The 24,965-nt window shown below is 37.4% G+C and overlaps 1 protein-coding gene across 1 annotated transcript in view; it reads right to left on the minus strand.

Moving 5' to 3' along the window:
• The window catches only part of ABCA13 (ATP-binding cassette, sub-family A (ABC1), member 13), a 502,078-nt gene that overhangs the window by 221,885 nt on the left and 255,228 nt on the right, over positions 1-24,965 (minus strand). The window contains exon 42 of the mRNA XM_011947569.1: positions 21,557-21,662. Coding sequence (XP_011802959.1) covers positions 21,557-21,662 — 106 coding nt within the window. The remainder of the gene's footprint in view (positions 1-21,556; positions 21,663-24,965) is intronic.

The following is a 24,965-nucleotide window of genomic DNA, read 5'->3' on the forward strand; positions in this document are numbered from 1 at the left end:
CTACTAAAAATACATAAATTAGCTAGGCATGGTGGTGGGTGCCTGTAATCTCAGCTACTCAGGAGGCTGAGACAGGAGAATTGCTTGAACCCGGGAGGTGGAGGTTGCAGTGAGCCAAGACTGCGCCACTGCACTCCAGCCTGGGCGACAAAGCAAGAGTCTGTCTCAAATAAATAAATAAATAAATAAATAAAGCTAGGTTAATTAAATATATTCTTAAAAAGTAAAATCAATATTAAGCTTAATTCTTTAAAGAAGCTAATAAGTGGAGGCTATATTCATCTAAACTGTTTTATTGATAATCTCATAATTATATCTTATCAATTTATGTGATACTTTATCTGTTCATTTCTTATAACCACTATACCGCTTTTTCAAACGTAATTTTTCTAAAAAAAAATAGGTAAAAGAAAAATGCTACGTGTCATGCCATTAAAATTTCCAATTCCTGTGTGGCTAATTCATCATTGATTTGGTTCTTTGCAATGCCCTATGATTGTAATAGCCAAAATGTCAAAAGATCAAATTACTATTTCACAAGGGGATAAGGTCATCCCCTAAACCCAGCCACATTTTTTGAATAAAGGTTGCTGAAGCACTTTTGATTAAACCTGTACTGAAAAGACAGTGAGTTGACATTTGGGGAATCAGGGATATTGAATGGGTGGTGCAAACCCAGCAGTATCACTAAAGTGCCTGTACTACCTGGGCAAGGCACCTAAACTCTAAATATGCACCAAAGACAGGTCTTCCTGCAGTCTCTAAACAGATTCACACTTGAGTTTCCAAACCTGAGCTTCCTTCACAGTTGTCATTGATGGTTAGGGAGAGAGATACTTTTGCTACACCGTAATTATGACCTCAGCCTTAACCCTGCTCTCTGATTTCTATTTTGATCATATTTGGGAGGCAAGGTTCTACGGGGGCAGGCACGTGGACTTTGCTGTCAGGCATCTGCCCATTGGAAGTCTGGCTCAGACAGCTCCTCTTGGAAAAGTTACTGATGATAATGCAACTAGGAGCCCTTACAGTGATCTGAGCCAAGAAAGGTGATCTGGCACAAGTGAGGGTCAATAAATATAGCTAAGAAAAGAAGAAAAATTTCCCTACTATCAAATCTTCTCTCCAACCTGAGCCCGTTGTTCATCTCCCTCACTGTTCCTATCACCTTCCACTTATGCACTCAGGTCCTTGAAACCAGAAGGAGTGGAACTTAATTTAAATTCATCTCAATATCTTAGCTTAAATCTCACTCCCCAGCCCAAATGAGATGCTCCGTAAGATCTGATGAGTGATTGAATGGATGGATATTGACCAAATATTGTATTCAGCATCCCTATCTGTGTGTTGCCTTCCTGAGATGCGGCTTCTCTCTCTCCTAGGTACATTCTTCCCCTCCTCAGAAAACCTAATACCACCTCTGCAGTTCCTTTAACCTCTTGATTTCACTCTCAACTTTGACAGCCATACCTAGTGGGCCTCATTCAGGAGCAGTTTTCAAGTCACTAACAGGGGCTTCATTGCAATATGATTTTCAGAGTATAAACAAAGTTAGTTAACAAAGCAAAGTTATGATTTTGTACCATGGTCTGAAGACAGATCAATGCAGTTGCTCATAGTATTCCCAAGTATCTCTATCCACTAGGGAGAAAGAAATGAGATTATGGCAGTAGGGGGGAAGATGGAATTAAAGGAGCCAGTTCAAGATGCCCTACCCAACTCTCCTAGACTGCAGTGAGGAGGCGGGTGTTGAAACAGGATTGAAGATGCTTTCAAGGGCCTATTTATCCTTAGCTTCCTGGAGGTAGATATGTAAGCGAAAGTTGCTCAGAGCTAGTCCTGTCTGAATTACCCACTTTAGAGGCAATGACTGCATTTAAGATGAGTTAAACTCATCTTTTGTTAAATATCTCACAGGAATATGATATTCCAGTACAGAAGATGAAGTTTTGAACTACTTATCATTAACCTCAGGAACTTTATTTAGTAGCTCTGATCTGCATGGCTGCAAGAATTATACATACTTTCTTCTCTTTTCACTGCTCCTGACAGAAGTTGCTGCTTTCTGGCACCTGCCACCAGCATTTATCCCACCCCAATCTATCTCAATTCCATTTTGTTTTGGCAGACTCTTTTCTGGAAAGCACCCTGCCATTCTCTCTCTGCTGCTTTTAGCTAATGTGGAAAACAAACTTTCTTTGGCCTGTATAATTGGCGGCAGCCATGTCCCTTCCCACCTTGCTTCCAGGGAGGGTGGTTTTTGAAATTTGAGGAAATTTGGATAAAGAAGAAAAGACAGCACTCTAGCATTAGCACCATGGTTAAGCCTAGGAGACACACAAAGAATTTGGAACAGCTCTCTGAAGAGGCAGAGAGTTCGAGTAGCTCTTCATAGGATGGGCTGTGCAAACAGAATTGTCTTAAAAAGCAAAGGAGAGGTTGCAGACCCTTCAAATTAATCACTGCCAAAATTGCTTTCCATCATCAGAAGAAGCAGTAATTAGGAATGAAACACGAAGATTAAATTGTGGGAGAAAAAAGGAACAGAATTGTATGTAAAGTGGTGTGTAAATGCAATCTCAGGTCTCACGTCAGGGAATAAGGTTTCTTTTTAAAACAAGGGCATGGCCGGGCATGGTGGCTCAAGCCTGTAATCCCAGCACTTTGGGAGGCTGAGACGGGCGGATCACGAGGTCAGGAGATCGAGACCATCCTGGTTAACATGGTGAAACCCCGACTCTACTAAAAAATACAAAAAAAAAACTAGCCGGGCGACGTGGCGGGGCCTGTAGTCCCAGCCACTCGGGAGGCTGAGGCAGGAGAATGGCGTAAACCCAGGAGGCGGAGCTTGCAGTGAGCTGAGATCCGGCCACTGCACTCCAGCCCCGGCGACAGAGCGAGACTCTGTCTCAACGAAAAAAAATAATAAATAAAAAAAATAAAATAAAATAAACAAGGGCATGACAAAGCATTATATAAAGAAAACAATCATGTCTCCCAAAATCACTCAGTATTAGATAGATTTGTGATCTTTCACATAAACTTTGAGCTTAAAGATACTCTAATAGGATGTTTCTCATAATAGTGGTCACAAACCATCCAAATCAAGGAACTTGGGGTGCTCCTTAATGTAAATGCCTAGGTCTTTAGAATCCAAATTTGTCAAAGTTAGGCCTGAGAATATGCCATCTTCATAAGTACCCAGGTGATTTTTAAACCTTCTTTAAAAAGGCTCCTTCTCTTAAAACTACATTCCGAACACAGTAACCAAGGCAGTGGTACATCATTGGACCACATCAGTTGGCCACATCAGTGTGGCCAACACTGTGGGACTGTTAATTCTGTAGGTGGGACAGGGCCCCCAAAGGCCAGATATGTGCAGTGATACATGGATTCCAGAAGTCCTAGAGTAAAACCCAGGTAAGGCCAAGTGGTTACCACTTGCCTTGATATGCAGGTCTCCCTTCTCATTCAGCTGGTCTGTCAGTCAGGTAAGCAACCTGTATTCCAAGTTTATTATGACAGATACTGCATTCCCTGCCAGAAATACAGCCACACATGAGACAGCTCTGCTGGATTTGCACTCTTTCACTGGGCAAAGATGTGAGACACTTGCAATTAGCTATTTAAATACAACCTGCCACAGGTGCTGTGATGCATAAGAGGGGAGCATGAGCATTTATCAGGAGAGATCTAACTCGGTCTGGCAAGATGAAGAAGACTCTGCAGAAGGGTCAAATAAATCACATACTGAAGAATGAACAAAGATTAGCTCAGAGAAGGGGGAAAGAGGAGACAACATTCCAGGCAGGAAGAAGAGCTGTTGTAAAGATTCTGGGGGCAAGAAGGAGATTGATCTGTTTAAGAAACTAAAAAGAGTCCAACTGGCATAGACAAGGTGCAGTCAGGATCCAGTCTTTGTATCATCTTAGGAGTCCATGAGCAGAATTTGAGTCCCAGAAGATGAAAAATCATTAAATATTTGGGAGGGAGAATAATGTGATCAAATACTTATTCTTAAGAGTTGGCTAGGCCGGGCACAGTGGCTCATGCCTGTAATCCCAACTCTTTGGGAAACTGAGGTGGGTGGATCACCTGAGGTCAGGAGTTTGAGACCAGCCTGGTCAACATGGTGAAACCCCATCTCTACTAAAAATACAAAAATCAGCTGGGCATGGTGGCAGGCACCTGTAATTCCAGCTACTCAGGAGACTGAGGCAGGAGAATCGCTTGAACCCAGGAACTGGAGGTTGCAGTGAGCTGAGATCTCGCCATTGCACTCCAGCCTGGGTGACAAGAGTGAAATTCTGTCTCAAATAAATAAATAAATAAATAAAAGAAAGGAAAAGGAAAAAGAAAGACTTGGCTGCAGTGTATAGCATGCCCTGATGGAATCTAGGGATGGCTACATATGGAGGGCAAGAGGAAAAAGCTCGTGAATAACTCTGTCATTCTGGTTTGTAAACTCGGTAGAGAGTGGCAATATTCTCTAAGACCAAGAATGAGCCAGAGAAAAGTTTTCTGGGTTAAAGTCATGAGTTGGACATAAACGTGTTGAGATGGAGGTACCTGGGAGGCATTAGAATGGAGTTGTTCAGCAGGCAGTTATAGACAAGAGAGGTGATCTGAGCTGACCCGATGTGTGAGCAGCCACAGCGTGGAAACGATGAAACCTCAGTCAGGGACAAAATGACCCCTGGGAAGAATAAAGAGAGAAGAGAGCTCAGGGACTCGGTGAGCATGGTAGAACTCTAACAGATGAAGGTCAGGATGAAGGAGGAGGTGAAGCGAGGACAAGTACTCAGAGGAAGACAAGTGATGTGTCATAGGGTCCAAAGAAATAAAGTTTTGCCCAAAAAGAGGACGCTGGATACAGCTTAGAGATCAAGGATGATGCCTTTTGAAACTAGTGATGTACTGGTCACCAGTGAAATTAAAACAGGCCTTTTGAGTGGGATGGTGGGAGAATGGCACATATCTGAGTTGACCGAGGTTTAAGTGAGAGACGACGATGCGAGTCACAGCTTGTCTCCACAACTCTTGAGAAAGAAGTTTGGCTGTAAGGGGGAGAGAGCTAGGGAGGTATCTGCAAGGAAATGATTTGAAGGATGGGTTTTGTTTCTCTTATGCTGCTACGTCTCTAGCAAAAGAAGAGCCATGAGCATGTTTAATCCCTAATGAGAAAGATTCAGGACATGGGGAGGCATTGAAAACAGAGAGCAATGATTTCTTCCTTTAAAGGTGGGAAAGGATTTATCTTGGCAAAGCAATCAGCCTCACCTGGGAAGAGGGCCCTACTCTCTCCTGTAACAGGAAGGAAAGAGGATGCAGGTGGGAGAGAGTGGGAGGTGGGTGGATTTACTCACTCTTATTTTCTCTCTGAAGCAGGAACCTCCTCCTCCAATGGGAGTGAGAGGAGGAAAAACCAGAGTCATGAGGAGAGGGGACATTTGAAATTGACTTGGCACAAGAAGAGAGAGTTGGCCAGGGAAACATGGCTAGATTTCTGGGCAGTGTTGAGAGCCCTGTTACTAAGAATCTACTATAGAGCCTGCAAACTCTAAATGATAAAAATGCTAAACCTACTGGGAAAAACTGAAAACCACGCGATGAGTAACAACAAATCAGCTAGGTGAAACCTATGAGAGAAGCATGTACTAAATACTGGAGGAACATGTAGGACAGAGTAAATAACTGCTCAGAAGAGCTGAGGGGCTTCCAGAGGAGGGATGGGGTAAACAGAGGATGCGCAAGTGCTGTGCCATGGCCGGTGCCCATGGGGGCCAGCTTTTACTCTAGATCAAGTCAAGTGGCATGAACACACGGAATGCCCTATCCCATTGTCGAGTGGCTGGGCTGAGGAATCAACCAGCTGAACTCTCAAATTGCCCATATGTAAGCTCATCAAGGAAATGACTTCCTCAGTTGTATTAGTCAGCTCAGGCTGCCAAACAAACTACCATAAACTGAGCTGCTGAAACAACAGACAATCATTATCTCACGGTTGTCAGCACCAAGAAGAGCAAGGTGTGGGCAGGGTTGGTTTCTCCTGAGTCCTCTCTCCTTGGTTTGCCGACAGCCATCTTCTCCCTCACGTGGTCTTATCTCTATGTGTATGCATCCCTGGTGTCTCTTTGTATGCATAAATTTCCTCTTATAGGGATCCACCCATTTGATGTCTTTTAGTCTTCATTACCTTTTTTAAAGTCCTAACAATAGTCACATGCTGAGGTACTGAGGGTTAAGACTTCAACAAACAGGGAACACAGTTCAGTCCGTAACACCAGTGCACAGCTAGAAAGCCACTAAAAGAGAGAATAGCCCCATAACTTATGATTGTAAGTAGAATTCTCCTTTTTCCACCACACCAAAGCAGTGTATCTCCAGATGTGATGGATGGACTAAGAGCATCTCCTGAGAACTCGTTAGAAATGCAAGTTCTCAGGCCCCATCCTGTACCTCCCGACTCTGAAGATTTAGGAGTGAAGCCCAATAATCTGTGTTGTAACAAACTCTCCAGGTCATCATTCAGTTGTGAGATCACTCAATTTCTCAGGAAGCTGACTAGTTAATTCAGTGATTTATGTATATTCTAAACATTACACTAAGTACTTAGTATATACTAAACATTATAAATGCAATGATTTATGTATATTGGGCCTTGGAAAAGGCTTTTCAAAAAATAAAAATTATTTAAAAAGGGACCCAAAGGAACTGCAGTGGCAGATGTATAGCTGTAAGAAAGAGGATACATATAGGCTTTGTGCCTGGATGGGAGTTTCATGCTGAACCTGCTGAGGGTTTGGCTAAATCAGATAACATCTCTAAACCTCAGTTTAGAGGTTTACAAAATGACTGTGAGATAATGAATGTCTGTTGTTTAAGCCGCTCAGTCTGTAGTAGTTTGTTTGGCAGCCTGAGCTGCCAATACAACTACAACTTGGGGAAGTCATAATACAACTGGGGAAGTCATTTTCTTGAAGAGTTTACACATGGGCAACGTGAGAGTTTGACTGATTGATTCCTCAACCCAGCAGCTCAGCGATGGAATGGGACACTCTGTGTGTTCATGCCACCTGACTTGATCTAGAGTAAAAGCTGGCCCCCATGGGCACTGGCCATGGTACAGCACTTACACAGCCTCTGTTTATACAGTCCCTCCTCTGGAAGCCGCTCTGCTCTTCTGAGCAGTTATTTACTCTGTGCTACATGTTCCTCCAACATTTAGCACGCAGTTCTCTTGTAGGTTTCACCATGCTAATTTGTTGTTACTCATTGCACAGTTTTCATTCTTTTTTCTCAGTAAGTTTAGCATTTTTATCATTTACAGTTTGCAGTCTCTATAGTAGATTCTTAGTAACAGGGCTCTCAACACTGCCCAGAAATCCAAATCACATCTCTATAACATCCAATAACAGAGATAGGAAAGTCTGTTTGCAAACTGACTGTAATGATGAAGTGAGAAAATCCAGATCACGTAAAGTGCCTATCATAGTGTCCGATCCACTTCAGGCAGCTAATAAATAGTTTCTTTCTCCATGAAGAAGTGACTGCCACACTCTGCAGTGCAGAGACAAGGAGAAAAGTGCAGCTGCAGGCATCGGTCTTCATAACTCATTTCTACGGAGCTACTCGGGTCCCTATGATTAAAAAGTACATATTTTATATTTTATTTTGCCTTCATCAATCCCTCAGAAAAGCAAGGAGTGAGTTATTTCAGAGCTAGCCCTTAAAAGACTGTTTCTGAAGACATATGGCATCTGTAGAGAGAAGGGGTGCCCACAGGCAGGTGCAGCCCAGGAGTGGGAATCAATAACAAAAGAATAATCTTTGAGGGCACCAACAGGAGGAGAAAGGCTTTTGTAAATGGTTATTGTAGAAATTGAATTTCTCCAGCGTAGATCACATACACACACAACACAAAAAGCAACTGAATCACTTTACTTAGAAGACATTAATGAACACTGAGTCCAATATCCTGAGCTAATGTTGTGATTAAGTTATATCTACTAAGTAGCATAAACTGGACTTAGGTTGAGGTCTCATGTGGAGTTTTACAGGAGGAATTTGCAGAATATAATAAAATTGGCAAATGTAGGCAATCTCACACCAAATTTGTTTTAATGCATCCTGGACTTACTTCTTATTTGGTAATGAAATACTTAAATTGATTCTTAAATAATATACATTCCAGGTCCCAGATTTATAATTTGAATGATAAATAAAATTACATTTTTATATCATATTTTATAATGGCAATAAAAACATAATTTTTCTTTCTTCCAGGCTCTTTCTTAAATTCAAAACATCACTCTTTTTCATATAGCATTAGCTTTTATTGCACGTGTTTTATTTCCAAATTATTTACATGGGTTTTTTAATAATGTTCTCCAAATTCAGAACATAAAATTATCATTTTTAAAACAGATGTATAGGCATAATAAAGAGGATATATAGAGACAATACATCTTCAACATAAATTATGCTAAATTCTCATGTTGACAAAACATTTATGATAACCTAATAATCATATTTTCATTAAATTCAAACTTACATATAAAAGTTATTAACTAATATTTTTTAAAACTGCACACTCAGAAATTAAAGCTTTAGGCAAAATGCTAATAATCAAAAAATAAATAATGGGTATATCCAGTTTAAATAAATTTTGACATAAACAGTGGAATGTAGAGGCCAATTATTATACATGCAGGGAATATTACTACATAGAAATTACACAAGCAATTACACAGATGTATTTCAGAGACAAAATACATACGTATAGAAAAAAACACAGACTTTTATATATACTGTATGATTCCTTTTATATAAAGTTCAGAAACAGGCACAATTATTCTAAAGTAATTCAGTTACCCTTGTGGGGAGGGATTTGACCTGGAGAGGATGTGAGGGTGCCTGCTGAAGTACTGGGAATGTTCTAGCTCAATCTGGGTGGTGGTTACACAGGTATGTACCATGGAAAAATCCATCTGGTTATACAATTAACATCTATGCCATTTACTATAAGATGTATGCAATTTATGTTAGTGACAATAAATTTAGAACACTATTCTTAAATACGTAATTTATGTGTAAAGGTAAGGAACAACATTGTTACAAAAGAGGAAATGCAAATGGCTAATCAATATGAAGAGAGGCTTAAGTTGTGGAAATTCAGTTTAGCTTGTTATAATACTGTTCCGGTAGGAAGAAGTCTAAAGTTGCCCCCAGTGACACAAACCCCTGGACAATCCCCTCGTGTTGAGTGTGAGTGAGACCTTGAATACAATAGCTGTCACTCCCACAATTAAACTACATCATATGACCAAGGTGAAGACATTTTACAAATCTCATTAAGAATGCTAATCAGTTGCCTTTAAATTAATCAAAACAGATTATCCTGCTCACTTTGAAGCAGTAAACTGCCAGTTTACTTCTGATAGAGCTCCTATACAAGTGTTTATGCCCAAGGGTGAATCTATCACTTTAGTATGATTGTGCCTGTTTTTGAGCTTTATGTAAAAGGAGTTGCATAGCATTACAAAAGTCTGTTAATTCCATAAATGCATTTTTTGCTTCTCTAATTTCTATGTAGTAATATTCTCCTGCATATATCATAATTGGTCTCTATACTCTTTACGTCAAGATTTATTTTAACTGGACATACACATTATTTTCTCTTTTGGTTATTAGCATTTTGCCTAAAGGTTTAATTTCTGAGCATTCATTTCCTTTGAGATACATTTGTTAATAACTTTTATATGTAAGAGAGAATTTAAAGAAAATATGATTATCAGATTCTCATAAACATTTTATCACGTAGCTAAGACCTGAGGGTGACTTCTCGGAACTGAGAGCAGCCCCCAGCTGACAGCCAGCCAAAAAATGGGCACCTCAAGGAACTGATTCTGCCAGGGACCTAAACAAGTTTGGAAGAGAACCCTGAGCTCTAGATAAAAATGCAGTCCTAATGATACCTTTATTCAGATTTGTGAGCTCCTAAGCAGAGAACTTGTTGGACTGTGCCCAGCCCCTTGACCAAAAGAAACTGTGAGACAATAAATAGGTATTGTTTTAATCTGTTCAGTTGATGGTAATTTATCAATAGCAACAGAAAACTAAAATAAATTTTGGAAACTGGAAATGGAGAAGTGACATAAGAAATACTTTAAAATGTAAGGTTAACTTGAAATCATGGAAAGGGTTTGGATGAAAGGGTTTTTGGAAGCATGCTAGAGAAAACCTAAATTTCCTTGGTTAGATCATTAGTTTAAAAAAAAAAAACACTTAGCAAAATTGTCTCCTGCCGTTATGTGGTTATGTGGAAAATAGAATTTGTTAGAAACAAAGTTGGATATTTAGCTAAGGAGATTTCCAAAAAAGAATTGAAGGTGCTGCCTCGTTGCTACTGGAACTTATAGTAAAATGAGAGAGGAGAGAGATAAAATGAGGAAAGAAATGTTAAACAAACAAGTAAACAAAAAATAAGTAAATAAACTGATAAAATTTTGATAACTCTCAGCCTCAACAGTTAAAAAAAAGAAAAAGTAGTAAAAGTCAAGAAAAGCTATTGATAACATGGCAGAAAAAAAAAGGCTGAGTATGTGACTATAGAACCTTCTGCTCAAACCTCAAAAAGCTCACAAAATGCCAGTATTTAGTCAAAAAACTGGCCCCCTAAAAAGATTAAGAGGATAGAGTGACATCAGTAAGATGTCAGATTAGAAAGTCCAAACTCCCCTGTCCCCATAGACACACTAAATAAACAACTACAGACTGACTAAAACAACTTTATAAGAGCTCTGAAAGTTAGTCTAAGATCTACAGCCACCAACCAAACTATCAATCAAAAACAACCAAACAAAACACACTGAAAAGGTAGGAAAAATTCTGTGGTGTTTTACTTGACTTTGCTCACCTCTTCCCATATTGGTGGGGTCAAAGAAATGGCTCAATTCCTGATCTCTCCTTCAGGGCAGAAAGAGCAAAGTGCAAATCATTTTCAAAATTCTTGCCTGGCTGTAGAGTGCCCAAAGGACTGGTATCTGTCTCACCTGACTCAGTAAGCACACAAGAATAAGAGCATAGTTTAGATCTAAGATTGGAAACCATGGAGGGCATTTGGTGGGCATCAGAGCACATGAAAACTAAAGGAGGAGTGCAGGTGTATGGGTGCCTGAGGCAAAAAGATTATGGATAGGGGAATAAATTAAAACATTTGAGGCATTGGGATAAAAGGTGAAACTTTCTGAAAAGCTAAGGCATTTGGAAGTGGCCAAGGAACATTAGAAGAAATAGGCAATAACACACATTTACAGAGGCTCAGATAGGTTACATGACAATACTACCCAGAAAATAACTAAGAAGACCATAAGCCGTTACCCCAGGCTGATCTCAAGACTCAAGGGATCACTAATTAGCAGAAGTATTCCACACCAATTTGCAAAGATTAGGAGAAGTGGCTATTTTATCAAGTGCACAGCTCCCAGCAAATGATTCTTTAGACAAAGAAAAACAGGGAAATCTGACCCATTAAAGGAAGAAATAATTTCTAGAAACAGTCTCTGAAGAAACACATACTAAATAAAGATTTTAAAGCAACTGTCAAATAATCTCCAAAAGCTAAAGGAAAACACAGATGAAGAACTAAAGAAAATCAGGAAAGCAATATATAAATAATATATTAACCAAAGACATAGATTGGCAGCATTGACTAAAAATCAGGATCCAAATGCATGCTTCTATCAGAGACACATTTTAAGTCTATGGATACACATAGATTAGAAGTAAAATGATGGGAAAAGCCATTTCATGCAAATAGTAACCAAAAGACAGAAGGGTGGCTATACTAATATCAGATAGAATAAACTTTAAGTAAAAAGTAGATGCAAAAGACAAAAAACATTATGTTGACCCTTTTATAAAAGAGTCAATTCACTAAGAAGACGTACCAATTGGAGATGCATAGGTACCCCTCATGAGAGCTCATAACATATGAAGCAAATATTGGCAGAAATGAACGGAAAAATAGCACTACAGTAACAGTAGGAAACCTCAATACCTCACTCTCAAAATTGATTAAAATAACCAGACAGAATATCAACAAAGACACAAAGAATTGGACAACGCTATAGAACTATTGTACATAAATGACATAAACAGATCATTCTACTCAACAACAGCAGAATACATATTTTTCTTAAGTGTATATGAAACATTCTCAAGGATAGATCATATGTTATACAACATAACAAGTCTTAATACATTTTAAATAAGATTGAAATCACACAAAATTTACAGAACACAGTGGAAACTAGAAATCAACAACAGAAAAACACCAGAAAAATTCACAAATATGTGGAAATTTAAAACACAGTCAAAAAAACAAATGATTCAAATAATAAATCACAAGAAAAGTTAGAAAATACCCTGAAACAAATGAAGTGAGAACACAATATACCAAAATTTCTGGGGTGCAGAAGCAGCAGCACTAAGAAGGAAATGTATAGCTCTAAATCCTTCTGTTATGTAAGAAGAAAGACTTCAAGTAGACATTCTAACATTATTCCTTAAAAAATAAGAAAAGAAGAAAAAATCTAAACCTAACTCTAGTAGAAATAATGAAGTAAATACTAAAGCAGAGATGAATAAAATACAAGGTTGAAAAACAATAGGGAAAAATCAATGAAGTCAATAATTTGTACTTGAAAAAGATCAACAGAATAGATAAGCCTTTAGCTAGATTGACTAAGACAAAAAGAAAGAATGTTCAAATAACTGAAGTCAGAAAAGAAAGTTACTGCCAATTTTACAGAAATAAAAAGATTATAACAATAGCATGAACAACGTGTACCAACATACTTGATGACCTAGATAAGATGGATAAATTCCTAAAATACACAAAATTTTAAGACTGAATCAAAAAGCAATTGAAAATCTAAGTAAACCTATAGTTAGTGAGGGGATAGAATCAATTATTAAAATATTCCCACCAAAAAATTAAACTGCAGCTAAGATGTCTTCACTGGTAAATTCTACGAAACCTATAAAGAAGAATTAGCAACAAGCCTCCTAGAAGTCTTCGAAAAAATTGAAGAGGAGAACAAACTTCCTAATGCATTGTATGAGGCAATGCTAGCCTCACAGAATGAGTTATGAAGCCAAAGGAATTACCGAAATTATAATTTAAAAAACCTACCAACTAATATTCCATATGAATATTGATGCAAAAACTCTCAACAAATACTGGCATACCAAATTCAACAGTATATTAAAACAATTATACATCATGACAAGGGAGGATTTATTCCTGAAAGGCAAGGATGAGTCAACACACAAAAAAAGTCAGCGTAATACCACGCATTAAAAGGAAAAAATTTTAAAAACCTATGGTCATTTCAAGTGACACATAAAAAACTTTTACAAAATTCTGCACTTTGTTATGATAAAAACACTTAACAAACCAGAAATAAAAGGAAACTACCTAAACATAATAAAGGCCATCTATGAAAAACCCACACTCAATATTGTACTCAATATTGAAAGACTAAAAATGTTTCCACTAAGATTGGGAATATGACAAAGATGCTCACTTTCGCCACTTCTATTCAAGGTAGTACTGGAAGTCCTAGCCAGCTCAATTAGGCAACAAAAAGAAATAAAAGTCATCCAAATTAAAAAGGATGAAGTAAAATTATCTCTGTTTGCAGATGACGTAGTCTTAGATGTATAAAACTCTAAAATATATACACACATACACATAAACACAAAATGTTAGTAATCATAAACAAATTCACCGAAGTTTCATGATACAAAATCAACACACAAATATTAGTTGCACTTCTTCCATTAGCAATGAACAATCTGAAAAAGGGAAATTAAGAAAATCATTTCATTTACAATCACATAAAAGAGAATAAAATACTGAAGAATTAACTCAACCATGAGGGCAAGCAACTTGTACACTCAACACTACAAAATGTTACTGAAGAAAATGAAAAAGACACAAACAAGTGGAAGGATGTTCCACTTGTGTCTATGTTCATGGACTGGAAAACTTAATATTTTTGAGATATCAATACTATCCAAAGTTATCTAAACTAATCAACACCATTCTTTAAAAGTTTCTAGTGACATTATGGAGAAAAAGAAATATTAATCTTAAAATCCATACAGAATCCCAAGGGACCCTGAATAGCTAAAACAATAATGACAAATATGAAAAAAGTTGGAGAATTCACACTTTCTTATTTCAAAGGTTACTACAAAGCCATGGCAATCAAAACAGTGTGGAACTGGCACAAAAACAGACATAAAAACCAATGGAATAAAACAGAGAACTCAGAAGGAAATAGTCACATATTTGGTCAATTGGTTTCAACAAATGAGCCAAAACCATTCAGTGAGAAAAAGTCATTTCCATAACTGATGTGGGGAATATTGGATATCCATATGCAAGAGAATAAAAATGGACACCTACCATACACAGTATAGAAAATTAACTCAAAATAAATCAAAGACCTTAATGTAAAAGCTAAAACTATAAACTTCTTGGAAGAAAACACAGGAAAAAACTTCAGGCTATTGCAATTGCCAATGATTTTTTGGGTTTGCCACTACAAGCACAGGCAACAACAACAGCAAAATAGGTAAGCTAAATTCCATTAAAATTAAAAACTTCAGTACAAGAAAAAGCACAATTAATAGAGTAAAAAGGTAGCCCATGGAAAGAGAAAAAAATTGCAAATTATATTTCAAATATGAGATTAATATCCAGAAAATATAAAGAACTTCTACAACTCACCACCACAACAAAAACCAACCCCATTCAAAAATGGACAAAGGCCTTACTAGAGGATTCTCCAAAGAAGATATGCTAATGGTCAATAAGCACATGAAAAGGTGCTTAACATTACTAGTCATTAGGGAAATGCAAATCAAAACCACAATAAGATACCACTTCACACCCATTAGGATGATTATTATTTAAAAAGTGGAATAACAAGCGTTGGTGAAGATGTGAAGGAACTGGAGCCCTAGTTCATGGCTGCTGGGAATGTTAAATGGTGCAATCACTGTGGAAAATGATATGGTAATTTATCAAAAAATTTAACATACCATAGGATCCAGTAACTCCATTTTTTATTATATGCTCAAAAAAAGTAAAAGCAGGGGGCTTGAGCAGATATTTGAACACCAATTTTAATAGCAGCATTATTACAGTAGTTTAAAGATGAAAGCAATACAAATGTCCATCAACAGATAAATGGATAAATGAAACATGATACATATATATACTGGAATATTATTCAACCTTATAAAAGAATGAAATTCTGTCACTTGCTACAACATGGATAAACTCTGAAACTCTTACTCTAAGTGAAATAAGCCAGTCACAAAAGGGAAAATACTGTATGATACCATTTATATGAGGCAGTTAAATTCATAGCCACATGGGCTAGAATGGTGGTTTCCAGGAACTGGGAGATGGAGAAATGAGGAGCTGTTGTCTAATTGGTACAGAGTTTCAATTTTAGAAGATAAAAAAGTTCTGGGGATGGATGGTGGTGACGGTTGCCCAACAATGTGAATGTGCGTAATGCCACTGAGCTGTACACTTAAATATGGTTACAATGGTAAAATTTATATTATGTATATTTTAACACAGTAAAAATGTATATCTTATATATAATACATAAATTTATATATTTATGTAAATATATGTACTATATATTATAAATTTATCATATATAAAAACACATTTGCTAATTCATTTGATATTTTCTACTACTAATAAACGTCCTAGATGAAAAAAAAAATTTTTTGAGTACCGTACTTATTTTTATTTTTCTTTGTCTTTTAATTATTTTCAGTTGCTAAAATTCACATAGTGCAAATCTACGGGGGCTATAGAAGCCTTCAGCTACTCGGTTTCCTCCCCTTGAGGCAAACTCCATTACCAGCATCTTTTTACCCTTCCAACGACATTTTACGTGTATGTGTTTGAAGGCACTTGGTAGATTTTATTTATTTTTTTAACCTGTCATAAACTATTATTTGTTTATTATTATAGTTGACAAATAAAAATTATATCTATCATGTACAACAAAGATGTCTTGAAATATGTATACCTTGTGAAGTGGCTAAACCAAGCTAATCAACACATGCAACACCTCACATACTTTTTTGTGGTGAGAAAACTCATCTATTCTTTTAGAGATTTTCAAGAATAAAAAACGTGATTACCTACAGTCACCATGTTGTACAATAGATCTCTTGAACTTACTTCTCCTACATAACTGAAATATTGTATCCATTTACCAACATCTCCCCACCACATCCCTTCCCAGCCCCTAATAACCACAATTCTACTCTCTATTTCTGTGACTTCAACTTTTAAAAATTCTGCATATATGTGAGATCATGTAGCATTTGCCTTTCTGTTCCTAGCTTATTTCACTTAAAATAATGTTCTCCAGGTTCATCCATGTTGTCACAAATGACAGAATTTGCTTCTTTTTTAAGACTGAACAGTATTCTATTATGTACATAGGCCATATTTTCTTTATCCATTCACCCATTGATGAACACTTAGGTTGACTCCATGTTTTGACTATTATGAATGGTGCTGCAGTAAACATCAGAGTGTAGATATTTCTTTAATATACTGATTTCATTTCCTTGGATATATACCAAGTAATGGGATTCCTTGATCATAGGGTGGTTTTATTTTTAATTTTTTAAAGAACTTTTATACTATTTTCTATAATGGCTATACTTATTTACATTCCCACCAACAGTGTGGAAGAATTCCTTTTTCTTGACAACCTCCCCAGCATATGTTATCTTTTGTCTTTTTAATATTAATTATTCTAACAGATATAAGGTTATATCTCATTGTGGTTTTCATTTGCATTTCTCTGTTGACTATTAATTTAGTATTTTTTCATATATCTGTTGGCCATTTGCATGTCTTCTTTAGAGAAATGTCTCTTCAGGTTGTTTGGTCATTTTTAAACTGGGTTATTTATAATGTATATAGTTTTTTTATTATTATTATATGTTAAGTTCTAGAGTACATGTGCACAGTGTGCAGGTTTGTTACATATGTAAAATTAAAAAAATTCTTAAAAGATCAAATGTGTTTCACAGGTCTACTCAACCAAACCAGAGGACCTCTACGAAGCTTTGTGGTGTGGTTCCCTCTGCCATCTATGTAGAAGCCAAAAAATAGAGAAGTTATTTCAAAACCACCTGGCTTTTGTCTAATGGATGAATATTACTGAAACCTAAGAAAGTTTCACAAAGATTTTTGCGAAAATTGCTTCATAAGGTATAGTGCCATCACTGTCTAAAAAGACCAGGAAGAATACAAGAAGGAAAGAAGACTATAAAAGATACGAAAGAAGCCTTACATCTGGAAGATATAAAATTGTGATGATTTATGTACCTAACAGAGTCCCCAAAGACATAAAAACAGAAGACAACAGATGTAAAGGGAGAAACAGGCAATTCTACAACAATAATCAGAAATATCAATACCCAAATTTTATTAACAGATAAAATAATTTACAAGAATATCAACAAGAAAACAAAAGACTTGAGCAACCACTACACACAAACTAAATATTACAGATGTTTATAGAACACACCACCTATTACAACAGATGAACATTCTTTTCAAGGGTACATAGAACTTTCTCCAAGCATACACCATAAAACAAGCCTTAATAAATTGAAAAGAAATTTGTTGTTGTTGTTGTTGTTGTTGTTGTTTGAGATGGAATCTCCCTCTGTTGCCCAGGCTGGAGTGCAGTGGCACAATATAGGCTCACTGCAACCTCCACCTGCGATGGTCAGAAGTTAGAGACCAGCCTGGCCAACATGGTGAAACCCCGTCTCTGCTAAAAATATGAACCCATTCTGGTTTTTTTCAGGTCACAATAAAATGAAATGGGACTTTAATAACAAAAAGGAATTTAGAAACTCACAAATATGTGGAAATCAATACAACCTAAATAAAAAATGAAAGAAATTAAAAAAGAAGTTAAAAAATACTTTGAGATGAATGAAAACTGAAGATACAACATATCAAAACTTACAGGATACAGCTGAAGCAATGCTTAGAGAAAAATTTATAGCAGTAAATGCTTATTATTATAAAAAAAATCTCAAATTCATAATGCAAACTTCCACCCGAAGACACTGGAAAAGCAGAGCAAACTAAATATAAAGTAAGCAAAAGAAACAAAATAATAAAAATTAGAGCTGAATTTCATGAAATTGAAAAGAGAAAAATCAATAAAACCCAAAAGCTGATTCTGTGAAAACATTACAAAAATTGACAACACTTCAGCTAGATTAACCAAGAAAACAGAGAAGACTCAAATTATTAGAAGTGGAAATGAAAGGTGAAACATCACTACAGACTTTTTTTTTTTTTTAGACAGAGTCTTGTTCTCTTGTCCAGGCTAGAGTGCAGTGGCACAATCTAGGCTCACTGCAACCTCCGCCTCCCAGGTCCAAGCAATTCTCTGCCTCAGCCTTCCAAGTAACTGAGATTACAGGCGCCTGCCACCACGCTAAGCTAATTTTTTGTATTTTTAGTGGAGACGGGGTTTCAACATGTTGGCCAGGCTGGTCTTGATCTCCTGACCTCATGATCCACCCAGCTTGGCCTCCCAAAGTGCTGGGATTATAGGCATGAGCCACCGCACCTGGCAAACATCACTACAGACTTTTGAAAAAATAAAAGAGGCCGGGCGCGGTGGCTCAAGCCTGTAATCCCAGCACTTTGGGAGGCCGAGACGGGCGGATCACGAGGTCAGGAGATCGAAACCATCCTGGCTAACACGGTGAAACCCCGTCTCTACTAAAAATACAAAAAAATTAGCCGGGCGAGGTGGCGGGCGTCTGTAGTCCCAGCTACTCGGGAGGCTGAGGCAGGAGAATGGCGTGAACCGGGAGGGGGAGCTTGCAGTGAGCTGAGATCCGGCCACTGCACTCCAGCCTGGGGGCAGAGCGAGACTCTGTCTCAAAAAAAAATAAAAAATAAAAATAAAAATAAAATAAAATAAAATAAATTATAACTGATTACTATGAACAATTATACGCCAATAACATAAAATAGCATATTGACTGAAATGAAATGGACAGATTCCTGGAAAGACACAAAACACTGAAACTGATTTGAAAAAAAATAGACAATCTAATAGCCCTACATCAATTAAACAATTGAATTAATAATAATAAAAAAATCTACCCACAAAGAAAAGCCCAAGCCCAGAAGCCTTCACTGGTGAATTCTACAAAACATTTAAAGAAGAGCTAATACCAATTATTCACAAACATGTCCAGAAAATAGAAGAGAAGGGATCACCTCTCAACTCATTCTATGAGGTGAAGATAACCACGATAACAGTACCAAAGACATTGCAAGAAAAGAAAATTGCAGACCAATACCTGCCATAAAGATACAAAAATGTTCAACAAGATACTAGCACAATAAAATCCAGCAATATATGACATGACCAGGTAGAATTTATCCCAGGAATGCAATGTTGTTTTAACTACCAAAACTCAAAAATATACCATATAAATAAATACATAAACAAAAAACATATGATCATCTCACTAGATGCAGAGAAAGCATTTGGCAATATCCAACATCTTTCATGATTAAAAACACTCCACAATTAGGAATAGACAGAAACTTCTTCAACTTCATAAAGGGCATTTATGAAAACCTAGTTACCATTCCACTTAACTCACACAATTCTATAATTAGAAATTCTTCCAACTCTAGAAATAAAATCTGCCCAATTTTAATAATGGACAAAAAAATCTGAATATGGATTTCTCCAAAGAAAATACACAAATGGCCATGAAGCCTATGAAAAGATATTCAACATTATTAACCATCAGTGAAATGTAAACAAAATCCACAATGAGATACACACTAAGGTGTGTGTCACATCCACTAAGGTGTCTATAATCAAAACAGCAGATAATAACAAAGGTTGGGAGAATGTGGAGAAATTAGAACCTTCATATACTAATGGTTGGAATGTAAGGTGTGATCACTTTAGATGACAGGGTAGCAGTTTCACAAATGATTGAAACATAATTCAGCAATTTCACTCCTAGGTATATGTGTAAGAGAAAACATATCCACAAAAAATGTGTATATAAATGTTCATAATAGTATATTTGCTATAGCAAAAAACTGGAAATAACCCCAAATACCCATCAACTGGTGAATGGACAAACAGAAATGTGATATATTTATACAATGAAATATTTGGTAATCAAAATAAATTGAGTACTGGCATACTGTAACATGGATGAACCTCAAAAACATTGTGCTGAGTGAAAGAAGCTATCACAGAGGGCCACACATACTACGATTCCATGTATATAAATTGTCCAAAATAGGCACATCTATTAGAGATTGAAAGCACATTAGGGGTTGCATATGGCTGAAGGGATGGGGATTTTGAGGAGTGATTGCTAAGTGACACCATTTTTCAGAGTAATGAAAATGGTCTAGGGTTGATTGTGGTGATGAATGCAGAACTCTGAAGAAACCAAAAGCCACTAAATTGTCCTGTTTAAATGAGTGAATTGTGTTGTGTGAATTATATCTCAATAAAACTGTGGGAAAGAAAAAGATATGCTTAACATAATCATTAGGTGAATGCAAATTAAAACCACAATGAGAAACGACTACACATCTATTTAATGGCTAAATTGTATGTTTTTCAAATCTGATACTACTAAGAGCTAAAGAGGAAGTACAGCAATAGCAATTCCTACAGTTGTCAGGAGGATGCAATTTGGGAAACATCATAAAAGGTTATAACATATTTAATTCCAGTTATTTATTCATGAGTTCATGTGCCTGGCAGAGTGAAATCTCTAAAGGAAGTCCTTAGATTTATTACCCTCCACATCCCTAGAGCTCAGCTCAGCGATCCTTGCTGAGTTGCTGCTAATAAATATGCCAGGAATTGGATTGAACTGGAGTTTCAGTCACACACCTAGACACCAAATCCAGATTCTGTTCAATCATTAAAGCCTATAAAGGAGGCTGCATACAAATGCTGAAGCCATGATTTGGTCCCAAATGGACAGAGTTTGCATGAAGGCAAAGCCCACATCCAGGGCTTTGTTAAGCGGTGCAAATCCATTACCAGAAGGGTGCCTGCACATAAGAGGCACACCACGCAGGTAGGCCAGATCAGTTTGTGATGAAAGTAAAAGAAGATGAATGGTGGTCATTATTCTAACTGTATACATTGAGAAATTTTTTCTATACTAAGTCAAGTCCTGAAGAAAAGATAAATGTGTCCCATAAACACACAGTTGTTTTTTTTCAAGCCAAGATAAAACTCAAAAGTTTTTTGCCTCTGACCTGTATTTACTTGCCCTCTCTATACATTCACATCTCCTCACAAACTTCAGAACCTTGCTATTCAATTTTTAAAACAAGGGATGTCAAATAAGGCTGGTGTCATTGTTCCTCCAGCAGAAATGCAGGAAGCCATTCTGTACTTACAGTAGCCAGGCAGATGTCCTGCAGGCCTGTGGTTCTGCAGCTCTGACTGAGTCCCCAGGGCAACGTGAGATTTCTTGTTGGAATCTTGCAAAAGCATCAAAAATACCTTTTGGAAAAAAAAAAAAAACATGTATTATTTTATGATTCTATGCACATTGCATTTCTTTTCTACTGCCTCAATTGCCTAATCTATTGTGACAACATACGCCAAACACACCCCATATGTTTCACTTAGTCATCCATTTAATTGGCATAAATCTAAGACTACCTAGGTCTCAGCAAAACAGGCTACCCATAGAATGCAAAGATGAATGAAACTTGGCTGTGAACTCCCAGACCCTCACAGGCTAGTGGAGGCTGGTCAAATGCATAGGCAGTAGTAGGCAGGGAGGGGACAGATAATAACACAGTGTATCCAATTCAACTTAAGTTTGTGACTCACTGTACCAGCATCTTAGGAATTCAGAGGTGAATCAGACAATAAAATGGCAGTGCTCAGTTTACTTACAGTAGATGGGATCTCATGCATTAAAAATCCCCGTTAAATGTGTGCTTTCCATGGGCTATGATATATGATGTCACTAAGGTAGTTAATTAAATAACTTGCTTGAAGTCACTTTTTGTTTAGTAGTGGAGGCAGAAGTCCAACCTCAATTTATTCAAAGCCAAAGACTATGACTAAAGTAGCAAAATTAAGGTGAGAAAGCAGAAGTGTGAGCCGACACAAAGGGAAATGAGATGGGTTGGAGACATCGAGGCCCTTGAGCTTCACCTGGATCGCTGACAGGGATTTATGCAGCGACGGAAAGAGAATCTCTAAAATAAACACTGGGCAATGCACAAGAAGCATAAAAGTCAAGGAGACATAGCCTTACAGCAGCACAGTCCTAACTGCTGGAGCTCCACTCTTGGCAAGATGTGGGCCGGCTCTGTGTCTGCAGGCATAGGACTGCACCACCCAGAGTGTTGGCTGCCTTGTTGTATTAATAAAACAGAGATGATGATCACAGTATCTAACATTGAGTAGATGATGGCTGTAAAGTGCCAGGCATAGACTCTGGAAGCATGCAGTAAGTCTTCTGTTATTCATGTGGTTAGCCAAGGTTTCCTGAACATCCTCTGTGGCCCATGCACCAAGCTAGGCACTGTGCATTGCCACTCTCTCCCTTGGCATCATCTGTGCAGGAGCTTCCATCACCCCTTCCTCTGCACATATCCATAGAGATATTGGTCCCTGGCCCTGGCCCCTCTCCAGGTGACTCCTGCTGGGCCAGTGTCACTGTCCATCCAGCTGGTACCTCCCACCCAAGGCACTGGGTAGTGAAGTCCAATACCTGCATACACAGATATCAGCCCACACTGAGCACCCTGCCTCACTTTTGATTTCTCTACACAACCTCACCATTCTGATTCCTCTAAATAAGCAAAAAGGCACTGGCTGTCTCTAGATGTTCCTAAGGCGCTCCCAACCACAGGGAAAGATGGGTGAAAGCACCAGAAAGAAGAAGCCATGAGCAAGCAAGCCTTCAGGAGAGGCATGCAATATCTCTGCACGTGGTTAATTAGCAAAATCCTACTGAGCAAAATCTGCAAGCATAGCACTAGTGAAAGGTCAGATGCAGCTACCTTCATGTGAAAGATAACCCTTTGCTGATTCCCAGTAAGACTCCAAGGAAAAACTGCAAACCTCACTACTATTGCAAATAATAACATGAAGAATAATGATAAATAACATTTCTGAGTATGCATCAGCCATGTGACCTTGGACAAATTATTTTACCACTCTATAACTTAGTTTCCTCACATGATAAATGGTAATAAATAAGACATATTATAGGCTTGTTGCAAGCAGTAAATGCATTTATGTATAAAGTTATAAAAACGATGCCTGGCATGTAGCATGCTGGCAATGTCTGGTCTTAACAGTAGCTAGTTAAGGATGAGTAAGTGTAGTAGGGTGTATGTGCTATGTTTCATCATGTAATTCTCAGATCAATCTGATGAGACAAGTACTATTATCCTCACTTAAGATGAGGGCATTGAGGCTTAGTGCAGTAAGTCTTCACCTAGTGCATTTATAGGGAATGAAATAGGAAACAATAGAAATAGTGAAAATCAAGACTTATTCATTGACTAAAGATTTTCCTTTACATCTTATTCTAAATAGAATTTTCATTTAATGGTCACGTTTAACTATGATTATATGAAGCATACCTTGATAACTAAGGAATTACTGATAACACTATTCATCTGTCCTTTTTAAATTTTCCTTTTCTAACCCCTCTCATAAAAGGCCAAAGTTGCACGTGGTGGGGTGGAGGGTGTGTGGGTGTGTGTGTGAGTGGGTGTGTGCAAACATGTGTGAATCTGTATGCACATGTTTGAATGCACACATTTGTGTGGGTGTGTGTTGGAGGAGGAAACAGAATAAGGACAGAATTTTTGCCCTCAGTGATCTCACAGATCAGCAGGAAATACAATCAATTATGGTATGGCACTAAGTATCTGGGTACAATGTGTCTGAAAATTCTGGAACGTTGCCTGTGAATAGTGAAAGGCAAGCCTAAGACAATCAGAATTTTATGAGTGCCATCAAGTAGCAGCTTACCTTAACTACAGGCACGCCGTCAAGGAGGTTCTGAGAATTTGACAAAATGTCAAAGTAGCACAGTTAACAGAGAGGGCCAATAAAGGTTACTCTTTTCAAAAGCAATATGACATTGATCCCTGTAATCAAAGATTTGGAGTCTTGATGGTAGACTTTGCCTTTGTTATTTTGCACTATAATTCTCACGCTGAATCACACAGTTAGACAACAATTGTAAAACTCCCCTTGGCAAGTATTTCAGGTAACTCTAGCATTCAGAATAGAACATTACCTAGGGATTTAATGAAAGAAAACTTATAAGAAGGCTCCTAACATTTCACTGACTTCTAGACATAGTATTTCCACATTATATCATTTTACAGTAAGTCCTCACTCAGCATCATCAGGAAGTTACTGGTCACAATGGCAACTTTAAGCAAAAGGACATACAGCAGGTCCTCAAACAACGTCATCTCATTCAATGCCATTTTGCTATAACGTTGATGAGGGAAAAAATTGTTTTGCTTAAATTTTTTGTTTCCAGGAACCCATCAACAATGTTAACTGAGGTCTCACTATATTCCTTCTTATCTGATGCATACTTTCCAGCAATATTTAAATCACTATTTCTACTGAAAGGCATTCTTCGGGTTTTTTAAAGTAATTCAAATAAAGAAACTTAAACTCTGTTTCATCTCAACAATTATGAGGAGATGCAAAATACTGCAAAAATATTCTCACTGAGATTATAAAAGTCCTGGTCAAAACATATAAACAATCCTCCAAAAGAGATAGAAATAAAGGTTAAGCAACTGCACAGGA

The sequence above is a fragment of the Colobus angolensis genome, unplaced genomic scaffold (genome assembly GCF_000951035.1).
Source record: "Colobus angolensis palliatus isolate OR3802 unplaced genomic scaffold, Cang.pa_1.0 Scaffold268, whole genome shotgun sequence".
NCBI lineage: Eukaryota > Metazoa > Chordata > Mammalia > Primates > Cercopithecidae > Colobus > Colobus angolensis.